Below are 21,189 nucleotides of genomic sequence, written 5' to 3'. Positions count from 1 at the left end.
AAGTAAATAATAAACAATCGTTAATGAAGTCATGCGCTCAAGTCTCATACAGCGCAAATTTAAGCCGGTCAACTTAGATTAAGCGTGTTATATACTCGTACATAAGTCCGTTTATTGTATAAGACATTGGTGTGGATACGTACGTATCCAGTCTAGGGGACAGGTGGAAACAATTAGGTAATCCAATTCATTCATCCTTGCACTAACTGGCAATGATTTTTTAAATTGCATTTATCACATCAATACTAGAACATCATATATAATTTTCCATATATATTTTAGACTCTATCGTCGATAACCTAATACGTACATAATAATGAACCTTCGAATTTTAAATATTTGTGTTCCATTTTTTTTTAATTAACAATAATCAATACTTTCTCCAGCCTGAGCTAATTACACAAATTAGAGTTTCGAATAATGAATTTTATAAATTCGTCTATCATGTTTAACGACCTTTGTAATTTATATTTGCCCTCAGTTTTCAGTGTTGTTTCGTGCGCTAATATATGCACATTAATTTCGTAAATGAAAACGGTCATGGTAGGACACCCTGTTTATTTGTTTGAATAATAATAATTAACTATTTCCAAATATATTACAATTACATTAATTAAAATTACTATTAATTAATATTTACAGCATGTATTTTAAAATATTGTTTATCTTATTTATGAACAATATATGTATACAATCTAGTCACATTTGGTGTATTCAGTAGAATAAAACGAACAAACTACATATACACAGTATACAAATTTTGTTTGTTTTTAGGGTTAGACACCAAAATTTATCCTAATTGAACGAAAAATTTAGTAACTCTTATACATAGTTACATAGAAAGATTAATTTTATTTTTTAAAGAAAATTGAATCTTTTTAATTTCACCTATGATCAAAGTAAATAAGAATAAGTGGACATATATTATTGCACTTTGAAACTACTATATATTTTTTTATAATATTATAATAGACCTAGCTTGACTTACACTCAGAATGTACGAGTAGGTATTATGATTTTTTTTTAATTCTATTTAATTGACATGACTTTGTACTTCAAATATTGGAAAAGACTAACTATTGATTTTTTATTGTAGTTTTTATCCATATAATATATATTCTAAAGCGGCTCTAGCGTTGTATACAATAAAAATAAACGATTTAATAGAGTTTGTAAAATAATATTTGAATAAAAAATATTATATAAGGCGAGAAAACCATTAACTTTATCCAGACCTTTTTACAAAGGCCGAGTTTAGTGTTGCCAACGTCGATGATCGCAGGTTATTATATATATAAAATAAACTACCATGTCTGAACTACTGTTTACTTTTCAAATTTATTATTTTATCGCATAGTAAAGATTACATCATCCTTATACGGTATCATATAAGTGCCGATTTTTTTTTCGTAGAGTTTGATTCTGTGATTTTTTTAAAACGATTCATATGCGTTTGTATTTATGTTCGTATCTTATCGCATATCGTGATACAATACAGGAATAATAAGTCTTCTGTTAAATTTCATTCAACTGTTCTTTTTATAACATAAATGTAAATATAACATAATTTGAAGTAATTGATAGTGTCTATTTGAAAGGCCGTTTTTAAAGATAAACAGACCCTCATTGTACTAATTAAAAAAACTTATAGTTATAAATATTTTATACCTTATCTTTGTATCTTATCTTATGTACTTGGTGGTAGGGCCTGGGTACGTACCACCTACTCGTCAGGTATTCTACCAGTAAGCAGTTTTGGTCTGAGGAATGATTAAGCCATTGCAAATACAGGCATAAGTGTAAGCGTTTGTGACAACTTACCATGAAATGGCTACTTTGTCAGTTTGCTTCTTTACTATTACATAATGTTATAAGCCGCGATGACCCAGTGGTGAGATCACGTGCATCTTAACCAAAGGTTGAGAGCTCAAGCCTATATATAGTTAGATTGCTACTTTACTTTATGGTATTATATAAAAAAAAATCGTAATATATTATATTTGTCATATAACCGATATTTGTGGCGCATTACGAAATTGAAACGTCGATCCTTCTATTTCATCTCATGCTATGATACCGCGTCAGACAATATGAGAATATATAACTTTATATATTTCAATATTGCAACGATGCTGTTTCGTAGCGTATAATCCATATAAATAAAATAGGATCTTGACTTACATCCATTTCTTTTATCACGTAAACAAAATATCGATTATGATTATGCTTTTCAATTTACCTCTTTAATTGTTTCATAAACACACGTGATAATTAAACTATGATGACTCATCGACTAAAAATCACATCGTTATTTATATTCATCTGATTAGAACGGCCATGTTACCTACACTAACTAGATTAGATGATTATGAATAGATTTGTAAATAAACACAGAAGGTAATAAACATAAAATAACCATAATATTCCTGATAATACAATAATGTGCAACAAACACGCAGATGAAGTTTCATACTGCACATACATACATATATATGTATATGCACCTGATATAATGTGTATTATGTAACTTAATCTTATTTGAGAATGTAACAACATTGTCATTATGATACATCGACTTATAAATTTAAATGGAGAGTTATATATAAATACTTGTTTGTCTTTATTTATTTTATCAGTTAACTTTCATTAACTCGAGGACTAAAATAGATAAAACGCATTAAGTCTAATAAGAATTGGATTTTATTATGTAGTCTAATGTTTGTGTCTATAAGGTACATATTGCTTGTTACTACCACCAAATTAAGACTTTTATATTGTGATAAAGTTAATATATGAACCAATTTTATATACTGTAAATAAATAAATTATGTATCAGTATGGTAAAGTAATACTCATGATTAATTCGATCGATATTGCATTTAAAAACAAAAAAGGTTTTGTATAAAATTGTTCTTTTTTTAAATAATAATTTATCGTTTAAAATCTATTTATTATCACCACCTTTGGACGCTATAAATCCTAAATATAGAATACATTTGAATAAAGAATATTCGTTACGTGCAAAATATCTATTTACACAGCATTTAATGTTATTAACTATAAAACGAAAAGGACGGTTCGTACAGATAAATTTGAATCAAAACACGAAGATAAAAGATAAACAGTTATCGACCTTCGACACTCGTTGATAGTATAATCGAGCCCGCATGAGCGGAACCAAAAAGTAATTCATTAAAAACTACCCTAACGTATTCATACTTACATTTATAAAACAATATCCCTCGTTTCCGTAATCCAATCACGTGCACACACACGGGGTGCACACACACCCATTAACTTATCATTTAATCGATTAAATTAATTTACGCGTATATCCAATTCGATGGCATGGAAATAAAATTAATTTTAATTATTTGTCATTATGTTATTCGGTCTCGCGGTAAGGATATTCGCGGAAAAACGGTCTAGGTGACGCACACGTGCTTCGTTTATGACGATCGCGGTGCTACTGATGAGACTGCCATTGATAACGCCGCATGACGCGATACGCTTGCCCTACGGAAAATGGAAAACAATGGAAACTATGGTGGAAATTACACGCTGAATTCTGAACATAATTCTGATGTTTGAGTATTTTTTCAATACATGTATGTAGCATGAAATTACTCTATTATAACATTTATTTATCTTAAGAGAAATGTAGGCGACATCTAAATGGGTCACTGCGTGGTATAAGATATATTTTTATTGAATACAAATTCGTGTTGCCCTTTAATTTGCACGCCGTCCATCGTAACAGGAAGGACCGAAAATAACTGTAATTCTAGTTTGTTGGAAAACGAGATCGAGACAGGAAGTAATAGAGTTATAACGTTGACTGTGAAATATAAAACATCGCGATATATTTGTAAAAAAAAAACCATTGAATAGTTTTTATATGAACATCGTCACAACCCTCGATGGTATTACTTGTACTAGGTACTAGAAATAACTAACTAAAAATATATACCCATTTCAGCGAGACATTGAGTGCTCTAACTAATTATAAGTACCTTTTCTACAATAAGATTTTAATGATATCATATTTGATTTATAGACTATACTAATCAAGTGGGTAACATTAATATTACAACGATTAAATCGTCACACATCTGGAGGTACTGGTTTCAAATCAAATACGGATTGCCAAGGACGGACGTGGTAAGAAAAATCCGTAAAACAGTTAGTCCTATACCTGCACTCTCTCTGGTTAGGTCTGATCATCGGGATTGTATCAGTTTATGACAGTGAGGGGAGTATACAGAGTGCATCTATGTTTCCTCATACACTTTTATTTATTTATTTATTTATTTGAAACGCCATCGGCATATTCACAATAACACATATATAATAAAAGTACACGGACCAGTGCAGTGTGCTACACCACTACAGGCATTTACAGCACTTGGTTACTAATAATATCTTGTACGCAGTTGGCTAGTGTCTGTTGAGAATAACCTTCGTGTCTGAAATCGGTCAGCAGGACATTATAATTGTAACGAAATAAAACCCCTCAGATTAACAATAATACAGCGCAGCGTAAGAAAGGACAAATTTTGATATTTAACTTCTGACCTACACATCTAATAATAATCGTTTCTATCATAAGTGTCGGGGCGACCTCCTGACCTCAATTCACACTCGATTACATTTAAAGATTCTTAAGTGACTGTCCTGAAGCCTCAATAGCTTAATGATGTACGGACATAACGATCTGAGTCACCGGTTCAATTTCCTTGGTTTATTGTTGTAGCTTCTTGCACAAAGACTTATAAAAGATAATAACAATTATGGCAATTACGACAAAAATTATAATAGCATCTCGTTTTTCCGACTTTTTTATTTTTTCCGGAAATCAGGCATACAAATTGGTCATATCACATCACAGTATCTGATCACCTTAACATTGGCATACTTCTTGGAATTTTATGACTGTAATTTAACGGATCTCTTCGTCAAGGCCAGAGTCCAATGGTGTACTATGATTGATAGAATGATTAAAATGGTGATGACTAATATATATAAGTGAAAGTCAGAAGAGTAAGCAAAGCTGTATAGCTCAATCTTCCAACAAAAATCAATACAAGTTGAATGGTAGAGTAACTGATTATCGGCACTAAACCGGAGAGTTTCTTATAATCCCTAATTTAAATTCTTAATGTACACTTTATTCAATTTAAATATTTCATACGACTCCTTGCAACGTTACGCGGTGGACGTTATCCTAACCTTGACACAGCGGGTTATCTTACTTGTGATCATGTTACTCATTACTTGTTGTTATCATTTGAATGTGACGATAACGTACCTGTTCATATTGTGAACTTTTCCATGTAAAATAGGCAGGTGGACTGACAAATTCCACCTGATGATAAGTGGTCACCAGTTTTCACAAACTTTGTGAATTTAAATATTAATATTTCCTCATATCACCCGTGCGCTACCTTGGGAACTATGATGTCATGACCCTCATGCTTGTATTTTACTGGCTTACTCACCCTTCAAAATGGAATATAAAAAAACTAAGTTTTGCTGTTTAGCGGTAGAATATGTAATTAGTGCGTGGGATTTACCCAGGTGGGCTGGCACAGTTCATCTATAAGAAAGCTGCTAATTGCTTTGCTTGTCTATTTTCTTGTAATATTGATGATTCTCTTTGATTATTACGAAATCAAAATATACTTTATTCAACTAGCACTTTACAGATAAGACTAAACTTAAAGCTACCTCCGGTTTGGAATGTGTTTTTTTCCGAGAAGAAGGGTTAAGAAAATCAGTAGTTACTGTTTTCCGATATACAGATATATTATGGAATACAATTGAGTCATTACTCATCGTGCATGGAATAATTCCACACGTTTTTGTTCGTACCTTTCTATATTACTATATCAAGTAAATCGTCCTTACATAGCTTTTTTTATTCAGACACTTTTCAACTAGTTATGTTATTGGTATCGATAATGAAGTTATAAATACATTTCAACAAAGCCCTTTGTTATGGCCATCGAAATATTAAATATTTAGCTCTAGCTTGTTATTTATCCATTACTTGACCTTTGGTGGTAATTTATAATGTATGAATCATTTCAAAAATACCCCGACTATCCCAAAATATACTACATTTACTTTTGTGTAGGTGTTTCTAATATTGACCACATATCTAATAGTAACAGACATTTATAGACACAAAACTCATTTATAACATCATATCAAGATATTATTGAACTCGTTACATTCATAAGTTACTTTGACAACTGCATCAACGAGTCATAACAGAAGCAATAATCTTTATCATTAATTAGCGGATTCCATTGGTGGACTAGCGTAATTATGTAATGCAAGTTCTGTTATCGTTTTACTGATACCAGAACAAAATTATATTTGTAAATTGAAACTATTTTTGTGTACCACAAACAAAAAAAATATACGTAATAATATGATTGCTGCTTAAGATTTTTAAAATTTTATAACGAAAATTTATGTACATTTCAATATATTAAAATCAAGATAGCCAAGTGGTTACAGCACGGAATTCTAATCCACACACACACAATAAGGGCCACCTAATTTCCTTGTACTTCAATTGTGCTTATAATTCATCTCGAGCTCAATAGTTAATGAAAACGCAATGAGGAAACATGCTTGCGTTCCTGTATATTCAAACGAAAGTATAAAAATTATAAATTGTTAATTTCTCTTTGGGACATTGATGGTTGTATAAAAGAGTACTAGAGTACTTCCTTTATTTAGTTCTTTTATTTAGTGCTCATAAAAATACCTCTATTTAATGAAATAACACGCCTCAAAAATGTTAATGCTACTAAATTATATGCCTGCTTGTTTTAATACAATCCGTTATCTTCATAAATCATAACACCAAATCATTTTACTTCACATATGCATGTATCAGGATTATTATTATTATTGCAGTATTAAAGCGAGACGATTTAGTTCGGATGTAATAAATGCGCTGGATTTATATCCTTATTGAGATCTCTTGTCAACCCGTAATTCCTCGGGGGAGTTATTTATATAGCGCTTATACAAACGGTTGTATATAATTGGGGTTATAATAACTTATCCCTCAACGTTTGGGGTAGAATGATTTGATTCACTATTGTTTTAGAACTAATACGTGCTATAACAGACAAACAGCGTGGCAGCAAACGATTAAGTTAGAGAGAATACTTGTGTACCTACTAACTGCCACAAATATATCATACTATATATATTTTATTTTAGCAATTATTTTTCTAGATATTGTTATTAACTTCAATCCCATATTATACAGTAAAACTAGCGACTCGCCACGGCTTCGCACGGGTGCAATATTATAGTAATTGATCAGGTTCAACCAGCGTTTGCAATGTAAGCGCAAATAATGTGTTTATTTACAACATCACTTCTCAAACTTCTAAAATTATCAGTGAATCTATACTATCTGTCTGTCTGTGAGCTGAGAGGGCCCAGTGGTTAGAACGCGTGCATCTTAACCGATTATTGCGGGTTCAAACCCAGTCAATCACCACTATATACATATATGTGCTTCATTTTTGTTTATAAGTCATCTCGTGCTCGGCGGTGAAGTAAGGCATCGTGAGAAAACCTGCATGTGTCTTATTTCATCGAAATTCTGCCACATATGCACTCCACCAACCCGATTTGGAACAGCCTGGTGGAATATTTTCTAAACCCTCTCCTTAAAGGCTTTATCTCAGCAGTGGAAAATTTACAGGCTGTTACTTTATATTACTTACTTTACTATACTGTCTATGTATTACACACAAAAACCTTACTCTTGAATCGCTCTTTCTATTTAAAAAAAAAAAAAAACAAAAACCGTTTCGTAATTTTAATGATATAACCATATACATATAGGGACAGACAATGACAGGTAAGTGACTTTGTTTTTATATGTAGAGATAAAGAAGATTAAATTCTCTATTATCAAAATATTACATTTTAACGCGGCAGTCGAGAGTTACCTTATATTTTTTACCGAGATGTATTATTTCGCTTTGTTTTCGGGTAAAGTTTATTGCTATTATGATACGCCTCGTAATTCTCTAACACTGGAAGACCGGCACAAGCTCAGCCGTTATTAATTCAACCGCAACTTTAATTAATCTTACCCACTGCAGATTCTCCCACGGCCCTACCGTCCGACTATGAATTGCGACTGACATGACTTATCACTAGGACGAAGTTGTAGTATAACTTCTGTCAAAGGGACATACATTGACGATACTTGTTCAAATTGTTATGAGTAATCTTACCAGTATGTTTATAATTAAATTGATTGACGATATCTCATATCATACTTAAATCTTGACGACCTCCGTGGTCGAGTAGTGTGTACACCGGTATTCATGCCACTCTGAGGACCCGGGTTCGATTCCCGGCCGAGCCGATGTTAAATAGGTTCATTAAATTTCTATATTGTCTTGCGTGTGGGTGTTTGTGGTACAATCGTTACTTCTGATTTTCCATGACACAAGTTCTTTAGTTACTTACATTGGGATCAGAGTAATGTATGTCATGTTGTTCAATATTTATTTATTTATTTAAATCTTTTTATAGTGTTGTTATAATAAATCAGCCAGAATGATATCGGAAAAATCTTCCAAATCTAATTACGAATATGTGGTAAGTAAACTTTTATTGACACCTCTTTGAAAGGCTGAAAGCATTTCGATTCGGTCCCCAAGGATAATAAGATCTTATATTTTTAATTGTTGGAACGTTCCAGGTTAAACATATAATATAATATGTCGTAAGGTTTCACTGTAAAAAGAAAATATAACACCGTGCGACCAACGGAATATTAACAAACATATTTTTTCATTCATCAATTCTTTTAACACGAGCAATTTTTATAACGATTTATACATAATATAAATAATGCAAAACAGATTCACTTTTGATTCTTATTCCGTTGTCATACGGTTTATATTTCAGTGACAAGCATGATGATAATCCTTTCCTCCCAAAAGGACATCGACGAGCTGATCGATTCACAATACATGTAATGGCGCCATCACTCACGACTTGTTATAACAGATAACGCATTAGTAATATTTTTTTTGGTAGATGGCACGTAAAACAAGTGTCATTTTTGTATCTACAGCTTATAAATTACTTTTATTCCGAGCGTATTTGTGTTACAAGCTTTTATTTAACTTCACCTGTTTGTGTGAGTCATATACATATTGAATTTCAAAACAGTTCGGCCGGTTACAGTACGTGTATAACGTAGGAAGCATTTTTGAAAATCATGCATTTGAATGGAAGATCATCATATTTCAAACGGGGAATATGGAAATTCTGTTGTTAGAAACAAGAAATTCTAGTGTTTCGGGATGTAGTGTAGTTAGATTGTGTTTGTTAATACCGAAATAAATTATCGCTAGGCAAAAAATAGGTAGAGCAGGTATACAACGTCCAACATCCGAGAATACTTGGTTTGTTCCTGAAATACTGGTGATGGAAATTTTTTTTTGTAGTTTTTTTTTAATGTAACAAATCCTTTTATTTCTATACATCTTTGTTTATGTTTTTGGAGCCCATCGTCATCGTGGTCTCAAGAAATCACACCTAAATTTGTTTACCTATATTTTGATTATTTTTTTAGGAATAACATATAATTATACTACAGCTTTATATACTAAGATAGATTTCAAAATGATTTCTTATGAATACTATGCAGTAATTGTAATATATTTTTATGCTTGTTATGTGTCGTTACAAATATATCACATTAGGAAAACCTAGTATTTTTATACTTTCTTAGAATATGGTTAGTAATGGGGGATTCTGTCGTAATAATCATAATATAGTGAAAATAGTAACCACAGATAATCCAAAAATCAATAGTAATAATTATTCAATTGTATATGACACGCATATCAAGCAGTCTAAAATATATGTGATATAATATTGGCAAGTTTAACTAAAAACTATATTTACCTGCGGTTAGTCAGCGGACATTGTGTAATCATGCGCTTAGTCTTAGCAAAATAGACATCTCGCGGCGATCACCGGGGTTTACGTTTGCCGTTTCATCGTAATAAACACAGATGGCGCTTATAACAACAATATATAAACAATATCAATTTTGTATTTATAGCAACGCGCAGTTATGGAGACTGCAACTTTACGACATAAATATAAAAACGCGTGCATAATATATAGAAGATACTACGACAATGAATTTTTATAATAAAAAATAATAAAACCGGCCACGTTCGTCTTAAAAACTAATTAGAAGTAACAAAGCACTAGTAAATAAAGTAATTTTTTAGTTTTTAAATGATTTGTTTATCATTAAATTCAACTTTTTTACGAATTTAATACTTGTCTACGTCACGAACGCGTCAAAATTAAATTTACCGTATAGGCGTTGAAAAAATGTTTTCCCTATAAAACGTTGTTATTATTTCATATAAGAAGTTATGAATAATCCTATTTCTTAAATAAAATATAAAATTAAAAATAAATTAAATCATATTATTTTATATTTATAAATATTTAGTTTTCCTTAGGGAATTATATTGCATTCTATCCTCAAAATCCCTCAAAAGGCGACTAGAAGTAATTTTTTATACAGAATGCCCTGGATGTATTTTCATAATGGCTTTATACGATTGGAGTTTTTTAATTAGTATTATTTTTGCACTTCATTGAAATGATTATAGTGCAAACTTACTTTTGTATTTAAACAATTGCCAATATTTAATTTGTTCCAGCCTGGCAATATAATAAGTTTTTTGTGTAATCATTGCATTTTCAGACTACAACACGCTTTTTTATAGTGATGCTTTTTTATGTTAATCTTACTGGCCTATGAGCCCGTAAGTAAAAATATTTCCGCTATTTAGCCATTATTACAGTAGAGACATATTATTTTCGCATTTATGTAATGATATTATGTGTATAAATATTATTTAGTGTTTATGAAATAACTAATAGTATTTAGCTACTTTTCTGTTCTTATTAAACAAATAAAATATATTAGGTACATCCTCGGATCTCCAGTGTTCATATTTACTGAAGTCAGTGTTCACACCATTAAAAATAAAACAAGAAGTGAGACTCTTTGGTCCGCGCAATTAAAAATAATTGTTCAGGTAGAAACCATTTGCACGAAGCGATGGCTACGTATTATTCGTTCTAACAGTTGGAAAATTCTTTGCTTATTTTAATAATCATTTATATTCAATTCACAATTTGTACTAATATTATAAATGTGAAAGTAGTTTTGTCTGTCGCTCTTTCACAACCAAACCTTTTTGAATTAAATTTGATGACATTTGGTGTATGTGGTATGGCAAATTTGAACTCCAAGGATGGATAAAGTAAAAAAGTAAAGTAACAGCCTGTAAATTTCCCACAGCTGGGAAAAGGCCACCTTTTCCATTACGGATAGGGTTTGGAAAATATACCACCACGCTGTTCCAATGCGGGTTGGTGGTTGAATGCACATGTGGCAGAATTTCGATGAAATTAGTCACATGCAGGTTTCCTCACGATGTTTTCCTTCACCGCCGAGCACGAGATGAATTTTTATCACAAATTAAGATTTAAACCCGCAATCATCGGTTAAGATGCACGCGTTCTAACCACTGGGCCATCTCAGCTCAAGGAAGGATATAGGCTACTTTTTTGCCTAACATGTTGTCATGACAACCAAATCCCGGCCGACAGCTAGTATAATAATAAACGTAATCAAACATAGCTTGAAGTGTACCAAGTAAAGGTAAGGTAGGTTATGTTGTTTTGATTTTCCTCACTTGGTTTTAATCACGTTTTTGAAAACATGATAAATAAAAGTGCTAAGTAACCTAGTGCGTCATAAATTTATCAATGCATATTTTCCTTGTAGGTGATTTACCTACCATCTTTTTTTTATAATTTTAAATTACTTACATAATAACTTTAAATCTACCTTTAGTTATATATTTAGATGATTTGTCTCGATATTTGTATGCAGTTTGATTTATATCAGCTATCAGTCGTGCGAGTGTCCCCGACCCCAGATGACGTCACTTCCGCAGTCAAATCGTTTCCGGCACGCCTGCGGGCTCTTTGACATTTACTCTTTTGTTATGGACCCCGATACTTCGAATTAGCTACGTGAACTGTGTACTTTTATTGCTTAAGTACAACATTTTATTTATTTCATTCATAACTATTGATGAACGCACTTGAAATGACGAATAGTGTTTCACATTGGGTGGTTTGTAGACTATAGACTCGATCTTAACGCTTTCGTGTATATAATAGTGTGCCAATTACTTTTTACTATTATATCAATGTCAATGACAAATAATAATAAGGTCATTCGACAGTAAAAGTAATATAAAATGTCAAGGCGAAAAATTCTTAAATATAAAGTCATTTATTCATTTTATATTTCATCAAAGCGGTTTATCAAAAACGTAAATTATCATTTTAATTTGTCATAGAATTCTTAATAGACTGAGAGCCATTCACTTGCTTTTGAAACAGTATACCTGACAGTAATATGGAACTTGCTACTATACCGTAATTCTGCCGATCACTGGTTCTTGGACTATAAAGGCTTTCAGATAAAGATGAATATATAGGAGCATATATTACATAGTTACATGATGCTATTTAATCATGAAGATCTGTGAGTAAACACTAATCTATCGTAGGTCACTCGGTCGCAAATATAATCAATAATCGTGTATTATTTTATTCATTATTTATATACAAAATACATTGCATTGGGTCCTAATAATTATAGCTTTATTATATATAACGATATAGATTTTACCATGTGATACATTCAATTGTTTTTTTTTAATGCCTTCAGTAAAAACTTTATAGCCAGATATGACATACTTATACGTAAATAAATCTCCTTTGCACCTCTTTGACAATATTTATGAAATCGATGCTTTTTGGGAAATAGTGTGTTTTAAATATTATAAACGTTGCGTTATTTTGAAACTTTATAAATAAGCAACACATGCGATTTATTTTCAAATATAACTTAGACCTTTATCTAAGTATAGATAATATTAGATTCTAAGATTAGCGTGTGCAACGAAATGAAAATAATATACTGTACTACTCCTTAGCTTAATAACATGAGTAAGATCATCTTATCTATCTAATCTTATCTATCAAAACACATTTGTTTAGATATAAATTGTGTAAATGTAAAATCATAGTCTGATAATAAAATTGTTCATCTAGTGTGTTATTGTTCTATATTTTATTTAAATGTGTCACGTAGTTTATCCGTTTAATCAACCTTTTATGTCAAAACAGTGATATTTGTACTTTAAATCAGATGGTACTTACTCCATTTAATACAAAATAACATAAATATTTTGCTATTTTACGATTTTCATTATCAGAAACATTTTGATAATATTATTTAGTTATTAAATTACTTCGAAGAATCGAAATATTTGGAGAGACCCAGGTTCAGCAGTAGATACAGATTGGCATCATTGACACAAAATTTATCAATAAAATCATACGTATAATAAAATATATTTAATAGAATATAGAAAGCACTTCGAGATAGGTCATTCAGGATAATCATTTTTGGTTTAGTATAGTATATAATATCTAGAACATATATGTTTTTACTAATGAAGTCAGAGTCTTGATTATAATAACTAAAAAATCCCTCAGATATACATATTAAAAAGCATTGTTTAGTTTACGTTAAGCTAATTGAGTTTTCTGATTTTGGAAACGCGTACAGCTCGTCGTAGAAAGAAAACTCTAGAGTTATTTAATATTCCATTTCCAGAACAATACAATAAACTAGTTACATTCACGGTCAGCTATTTTTACCGCATCGTTCGAAACAGACATTGTCACACACTCGAAAGAATTTTCCACTAAAAATTTAAAAGATTTACTTTGTTTTTGTTCTTTTAAATCACTATCGTTTGTTCGCATCTTTCAAAAGACCATAAGCTAAATTTGAATGTTTAATTTTATATAAAAAAAAAAACGAACAACAAAAATTTAAAATTGAACGAACTTTGTTTTCTATGTTATATTTTATCGATGCTGAACCTGTTTGCACTAACAAAACTGTCTTCAGTCAAATTTAGAGCAATGAACCATCAATAGAGTTGATACTTTATGTAATTGAAAACAGCAACGTAAATATGCACAAAACGACAGTATTACGAAATTTCTCATGCGCTAAATTAATGTAGGTAACACGAGAGCTATGTTTATCGCTTTACACATACTAGTTATTCCTGAAACGATGCTCGCTTTATTATTAATTTTATTAAAGTAAATCAATTTCAATGACTTTTATCTTGAGAGTTCTTCATAAATAATAAAAAAGATAATTCAACTCGTATTAAGTCCTCACTGTGGATTATGTGTTACGATATGTTTATTTTAATTAATTATTTGATATCATCATCTATTCTCGAAAATGCTAATACGTACAACCAATCTTTAGATGACAATAGTTCGCCACTAATATGCTTGATTAACGTACTTAGCTAAATTGCTTTGACTATAATGGGGTTATCCGAGGCTTGGGAGTTTTAGTAGATAAAATCCTACATAACCCAGTTACAGAGTAACAGATTCTCCGACCTCAAAAAAGTATACTTATACACTGCCTCTACCACACTGGTACATAAAAAAACATAATGCATTCTAATTTCTTACATTGAATCCGTTCTCATAACGACTATTTGATATTTATATATTCATTTAATCAAATGTTGATGTATGTAATTTAAGAGGTAATATTTTTAAGGAATATCTGGATCTGTCTTCATGATTGACGTAAACGGAAGCCTATCCATAATAGCTTATTCTAATTTAGCCAGACCTATTTACTGCAACTAAACATGATCTTTGAGAGTGAATGAAGCGCCAGAAAAGTAACACCTACTTGCCAACGTGTATATGCTAGAACATATTTATTTATAGCAAGTTAATGTTGTATTACGATTCACAATTTCAAAAACAGAATCTCAAATAATGCATATTTATAGAAAGTGAAATGAATTGAATTCCAAAGAATAACTGCGAAAGATATGATTTGATTATGTATTTTTGAATACAGAACTCAAGAAATCAGATCTACAAATAAACGAATTGATCATAAGATAGTTGCAATCATTGCATCATCAAGCAAAATGCAGACGTTTATATATTAAATAATGTTTCAATATAATTCTTGACATCTACTGTTTTGATGACCATACCGTTTTCATTTCAAACATATTAAACTTTATACATTATTTCGACGGTCATATTGGATCATGTATTTATCGCGTAAAGTAGATGTTATTCGCACGTTAATTGAAATTCCATCGCATTCCCTGCATAATTGACTGCGACGAGCAACTACGATCTATAATCCCATCAAGCTTATTACCATCAAAGTTAATTAAGATAGACAGCTACCAAATTCTAATCAAAATGCATGTCGAAATGTTTATAATTTATTAGTAAACACAAAAAGAAATCTATTATGCTTCTCATAATATTAGAGTAATATGATAGGAGTAAGAATATTTATTTGTGGAGCAAATAAGTTATTTAATGCATATCAGATCGTTTGATGAATCTAAGAATACAATAATGTATAAGGTAAAAACAAATATATTGTATGAAATTATTAAGCATAAAACGGTTTAGTATATAAAATTCATAGAGTCGTATTTAAATTCATTTCATTTTGGAAGTAAAACAATATCAACACAAAACTGTAGATGTATCCTTAGTTTTACAAAGAAATGTTCAAGACAATTGATACGTTAATTTCATGATCAAGAAGTGACAAAGGGCGTGCGAAACAAATCACAGGAATGAGTTTGCGACTTTGAGTCACCAAAGGCCATTTAGTACCGATTTAGACGAACCAAATATTTTCACGGACGACGCACTTGGTTCACAGTTTCTTACTGAAGAAAGGAGTAAAATAAAATAACTGTTTACGCTTAAATATTACTATAAAACAATACGAATGTTATATGAGGATTTTTAATCAATTATTTGATAACGTTTATAAACCAGAATTGAAATAATAATGAGCTATCATAACACATTGGTATTGCATTGATCCTAATGATTTGTTTATCTGTTCATGTTTTCGTCAATGTGATAACACAGTTATCACGCGACCTCACACTTGCAAACAGTGTCTGTCACTTAAGTTATAATTGCAACGAAGTCCTATCTGTGATATGAATCTATATATGTTAGGTAGTACATTAAATATTGGCACGGTTTTAAAACATTATAGATGTATAAAGAACAAAAGGCCTCAATTACAAATTATTAATTTATTGGTAAAAAATTACGATGTTGTCAGTATGTCATACGTTTAAAATATTTGTAAGAAAAACATCAAGTTAAGTATTCGTTTACATGTTTATGTATATCACAAAATCAGAACGGTCTGAAGGAAGTATCTTAAGATTATTTATACAATAATTGTAGATATATGCAAACTTACCTGATTATCGGAGAAGTATGTCAATTAATTTCATACAGTCAATAATATTAATTCAACATCCATGCAAAACACATACACGCAAAACAACTAAAGCTAATTATTAAATTTTAACGTATTAGTATCACTGATTTCGCAAAAGTCTTAACAGAAACTTGCCAACTGTTAATACTAAAATAACCACTGCACAAAAGACCACAACATGAGCAGGAGCTTGTTCGGAATCCGACTCACCAGTACAACCATTTTCGTCGCCCTTATCATTAACTGTAAATCTCACAAACTCTTGCATATGACTAGGCAGTTTTTGAACATCCTTTTCTTCACCGGATTCAATCACTTTAATTTTATGTTCTATTACTCTTGGTTCCCTATAAACATTGTTTCCTTTCTCCCGCTCGTCTTCAGTTTCGGGATCTTCGATACCCAATTTAGACCATCTTTCTTTGGCTTTCGATATAAATTCCTGTTCTATACGATTGTTCATTGAATTTAAACTTTCCAGTGCTGGCATACTTTTTGATGTTGCATTGCTATGGATAGGCGTTTGGGTAATCTTGATAACTTTTTGCTGTTTTCTTTGCTCTCTTTCAGCCATTTGATTAACATATTCAGAATACATTTTTTCTCTGAGTAATTCTTCTTCACTACTGCTAAACAAAGAGGATATTTTACTTCTCTCTGGACGCGGAGGAGTTGGATGAACAGAAAAACACTTTTTTGAATAATTATTATTTTTTGAATCAAATATTTGATCATAATAACTTTCTTTATCTGAAATCATTGGAGCTCTTGGACCTCTATTATTTTTTTTATATTTTTCCTGCTCTAATCGACGTAGTTCTGCATCCACTTCCTTTTCTTTTTGGCAAATATATTCCATTTGTTGATCGCATAAATCTTTAGGCAAAGATGGTCTGCGAGGCCTGTAGTCTTCGTTTTTTTGGTCTCTTAAGTTCGTACAATACCTATGCATATTTTGAATTGAAGTTATATCACTTTCGATTTCTTTGCTTAAATTGCCAGTGGAATAATGAAAATATTTCTTGCTGTTTTGCATACTTTGAAATGATTTTTCCCTAATTCCAGAATCACTCTCATAACAGTAGGATGAAATATTAGATCTACGCGGTGATACATATTTTGGACTATTATCAGATAAAACTGGTGGAAAATGTTTATTTCTTGTTGGTATTTCGGTCGTATCAATTTCTTCTAACAGCCTTTTTGAATATGATTCACTGTTATGTTTAACCTGTGTGGTTTTAGAATTAACATTTGATATGCCAGATGAATTGAATTTTGGCGAATTAGACGAATCACGAAGTAAAGCTAATAATCTACTTCCAGTTTGTGATTTCATTGGCATCTTTTCTATAGAATTTACACTTATATACTCTTTTTGATTATTATTGTCTTTTTCATCAGTTCTGCTGATGTACGTTTCAACCTTTTGAGGTATGTCATCTTTTTCTATTACAGTATTAGTTTTTTCCATCAACATTTTTTGAGATGGAGATAAACATTCATAAGTTAATTCATTACGTACTGGCACAGGAGGTTTATTTTGTTCTTCTTTAGTTATTTTCAGCGATGATTTCCTTGGTTTTATTGGAGGAGGAGGCAATTGAATATTTTCCTTACGGGATTGAGTTGTATTTCCGGTAATCTCTTTAGATTGTGAAGCAAGAACAGTATTTTGTAAACGTTGAGATACGTAAGCTAATTCTTCTAATATCTTTTCTCCAAATGGAAAAGAAGAAATTTTCTTTAGACATATATCCCGTAGTGACGTAGGGCTGATGATTTTGTTGTTTATATTTTTATCTGATAGTGGAAGTTTTGTTGTAATGCAATGAAGCACATCTTTCACATGACTAGCACTTGTACTTTTTTCCACATTATCTTTATTGATATTTTCAGATTCCTCGTCATGTATTAAATTGGATACATCATTAAGGGAAGAATGTGTTGGATTATATTTAGCTGTACATTGTGAAGAATCTATACTGCTAGAAGAATCTTGACGTTTGAAAGTATCTTTTGAGCATTCATTACTATTTTCAGAATCAGAAGTGACTTCTTTTATTAAGTTATTTATAGCATCATTAAGTTCACACTTAAGAACTTTAATTTCAAGATCGTATTCGTCTATATCGTTTGGAGATTTTTTATTTATGTTTATTTGTTTATCTTGGTAGTCTAGGTCACATTTTTCTGGTGATATATGTACGTTTTCATCCTCCAAATCTTTGACGAATAAATTTGTTTTTAGGTTATCAGTACTTAAAACAATAATTTCATGTCCATTATTATTTGAATGTGGATCATTGTACGAAAAATCACTTTTTTGTATATTATCTGAGTCTTTGTTATTTGATAACTGTAAATTAATTTTCTTATCGTCATTCATATCATTTTCTCGAGGTTTGTTAGCATTGATATCATAATTTTTTGCTAAAAACGTATTTGAAAGCATTGTTTCTGCATCAGTTACTTCAATAGTTGGAGTTATTATACGCACAGATGTATCAGTTTCTTCGCCTTTACTAAAATCATCATTCGCATCATATATTGAACTAGTACTACTGGATGAGTCAGTCAAATAAACTAATTCGGCTCCAGACAATTTTTCAACAGTCTTGACGGTCCAATCGCCTCGTGCTTCAGATATCTCAGGCTCTTTAAGTTTTGCATCTACTCGAATACATTTTTGCGGTATTAAGTGCCTAGATGTTTGGGTTATAAACTCAACATTTTCATTTCTAAGATTTTGTTCTTTTTTACATTCAAATACTTCATCTTCTAGTTCCTCATTATCACTTTTTTTATCACTTAAATATGAGTGGCGCTGTGATGTTTTGGAGGACCCGCTACTTCCCTCTTCATCAATTACGGCTAAAGATCTTGATGGTCCTGCACGGGGATATATAATATCTTCAGTAAAGCCCTTTCGACGAAGTCTGTATTTTACTTCGCGATTAATAAGTTGTTCTATTTCTGTTTTAATATCTCCTGCGTTAAGATTTGAAGAATTTGTGGATAAATTTAATGTTTGTAAGTAATTTCGCAATGATGATTCTTCTTCTGGACTAAGAGCTTTAATCTGCTCACATTCAGCAACATTGAGTGGTATTGTTGTACTTGACAACACACCTTCGATCAATTCTGTTTGGGGTGGTTTAAAATCATCTACATTTTCCCAATTTATATTTGATTCATTGTGTGTTACTATTGCATGACCACTGTCAATAACAGGAGCGTTATTTTTATTATCACTTTGATTATTTAAATCTTCAGTGATTTCAACTATAGTAGGGCTATCATCATTATCACAACTCTTACTTTTCATTCCATTATCTAATTTTGGCTTTGCTTTGATAGTTTGGTCAGGAGTTTCAACGATGTACGTCGATAATACAAGAGAGTCATCATCACTAGTTTGCTTCTTTTGTGCCTTATCAGATTGTCGTGTTTCATCTAAAGTATTTATTTTTGTATTGATATTTGAAGGTAAGTTCTCACATAGTAAGATCACAGGTTCATCACAATTATCTTTAACTGCTTCGTTTTTACTTTCATTAGTGACTTCCGTCGTAATATTCGAGCTAGATTCCACAACGGTAGTTTCATTTTCTTCTGTGTTATTTTTATTTACATCACTTCGATTATTTTTATTATTCTTCCTTTTATTTTTATTATTTTTGCGTCTCTTCGGCCTTTCAGGCATAATTAAAATAAATATTATTCACTTTTATCACTATTTCACTTCTTTAATCAATGAAAAACCTTGTAAATTTTTAATCAGTTGTGATGTCACTCGTTACGAAATACCGGTATTTATGCGTAGGAGTCGTTGTTTCGTTTACAAGTTAATTCTCATGATAGGGATTTCGCGTCGGTCGTCACAGTCTATGTCGCGTAAGGGTTCGTGTGTTTGAATTGAAACGAATTTCTTTTTCGCAAGCGCGCCCGGTCACGGCAGTCGTGCGCTCGCGCCGCGATTTACTAATAATTATAAATGGGTTGAAGTGCGCAGACGCGCGCTGTGGACTTTATTTTTACGCGGAGACGTGTACGCGAGCGGTACGCGCGCGACGAGCCGGCCACGAGGGGAGTCCGCCGACGGCCGCTCCGTACTAACACGCATCTATATTATCGCCAGACGCGATTTAAATTAGTTATTGCTAATTAGTATTGCTCACACACTACTTTCCCATTTTAGGGGTGAATAACGGAGAGGAACTTAACAAAACAATGGGCTATAAGTTATATTTGGAATGAACTGTCACGCTAACGAAATATCAATTTGTCAGTATGCCTTCTTTGGATTTAGCACATTGAAAATTAATTTAACATTTTTATTACATTACCTAATATGCGAAATATTTAATATTTGTTTTCGAAAAAAATATATTCAATTTGCATAAAAATAACTAAACAATATCTCAGCGATTAAATAAATGAACGAATAAAAAATAAGAATGTTATCACCTTTCTTGATGACCTTCAGTGATACAAGCATGTATTGATTCTAACCGACGACGTCTTATGATATAAATGTGAATGTTGAATGATAATAAATAGTGAAACAATTTAATTTTTTCCAATAAATCGTCTTGCTATTCAATATTAAAATATAATTTTGATATTTAAATTTTATATTATTTTTAAGCTCACTATTAAGACAACTGTAAAAAAGGTGTATG

The 21,189-nt window shown here is 31.3% G+C and overlaps 1 protein-coding gene across 7 annotated transcripts in view; it reads right to left on the bottom strand.

The window, feature by feature from the left end:
* Window positions 1-20,616, bottom strand: part of LOC124532248 (repetitive organellar protein-like) — a 79,787-nt gene extending 59,171 nt beyond the window's left edge. For 3 of the 7 annotated variants that reach the window (XM_047107029.1, XM_047107031.1, XM_047107034.1), the window contains exon 1: window positions 16,715-20,605. In XM_047107029.1, the coding sequence (XP_046962985.1) occupies window positions 16,715-20,210 (3,496 nt within the window). In that variant the 5' untranslated portion in view covers window positions 20,211-20,605. Of the gene's footprint in view, window positions 1-16,714 lie in introns of all 7 variants that reach the window. The other 4 variants (XM_047107030.1, XM_047107033.1, XM_047107036.1 and 1 more) reach the window with 3 other exon arrangements.
* Window positions 20,617-21,189: the final 573 nt, after the last annotated feature.

The sequence above is a fragment of the Vanessa cardui genome, chromosome 9, assembly GCF_905220365.1.
Source record: "Vanessa cardui chromosome 9, ilVanCard2.1, whole genome shotgun sequence".
Lineage (NCBI taxonomy): Eukaryota > Metazoa > Arthropoda > Insecta > Lepidoptera > Nymphalidae > Vanessa > Vanessa cardui.
Note: the sequence above shows the minus strand (reverse complement) of the source record. Positions and strands in the feature narration are given on the sequence as shown.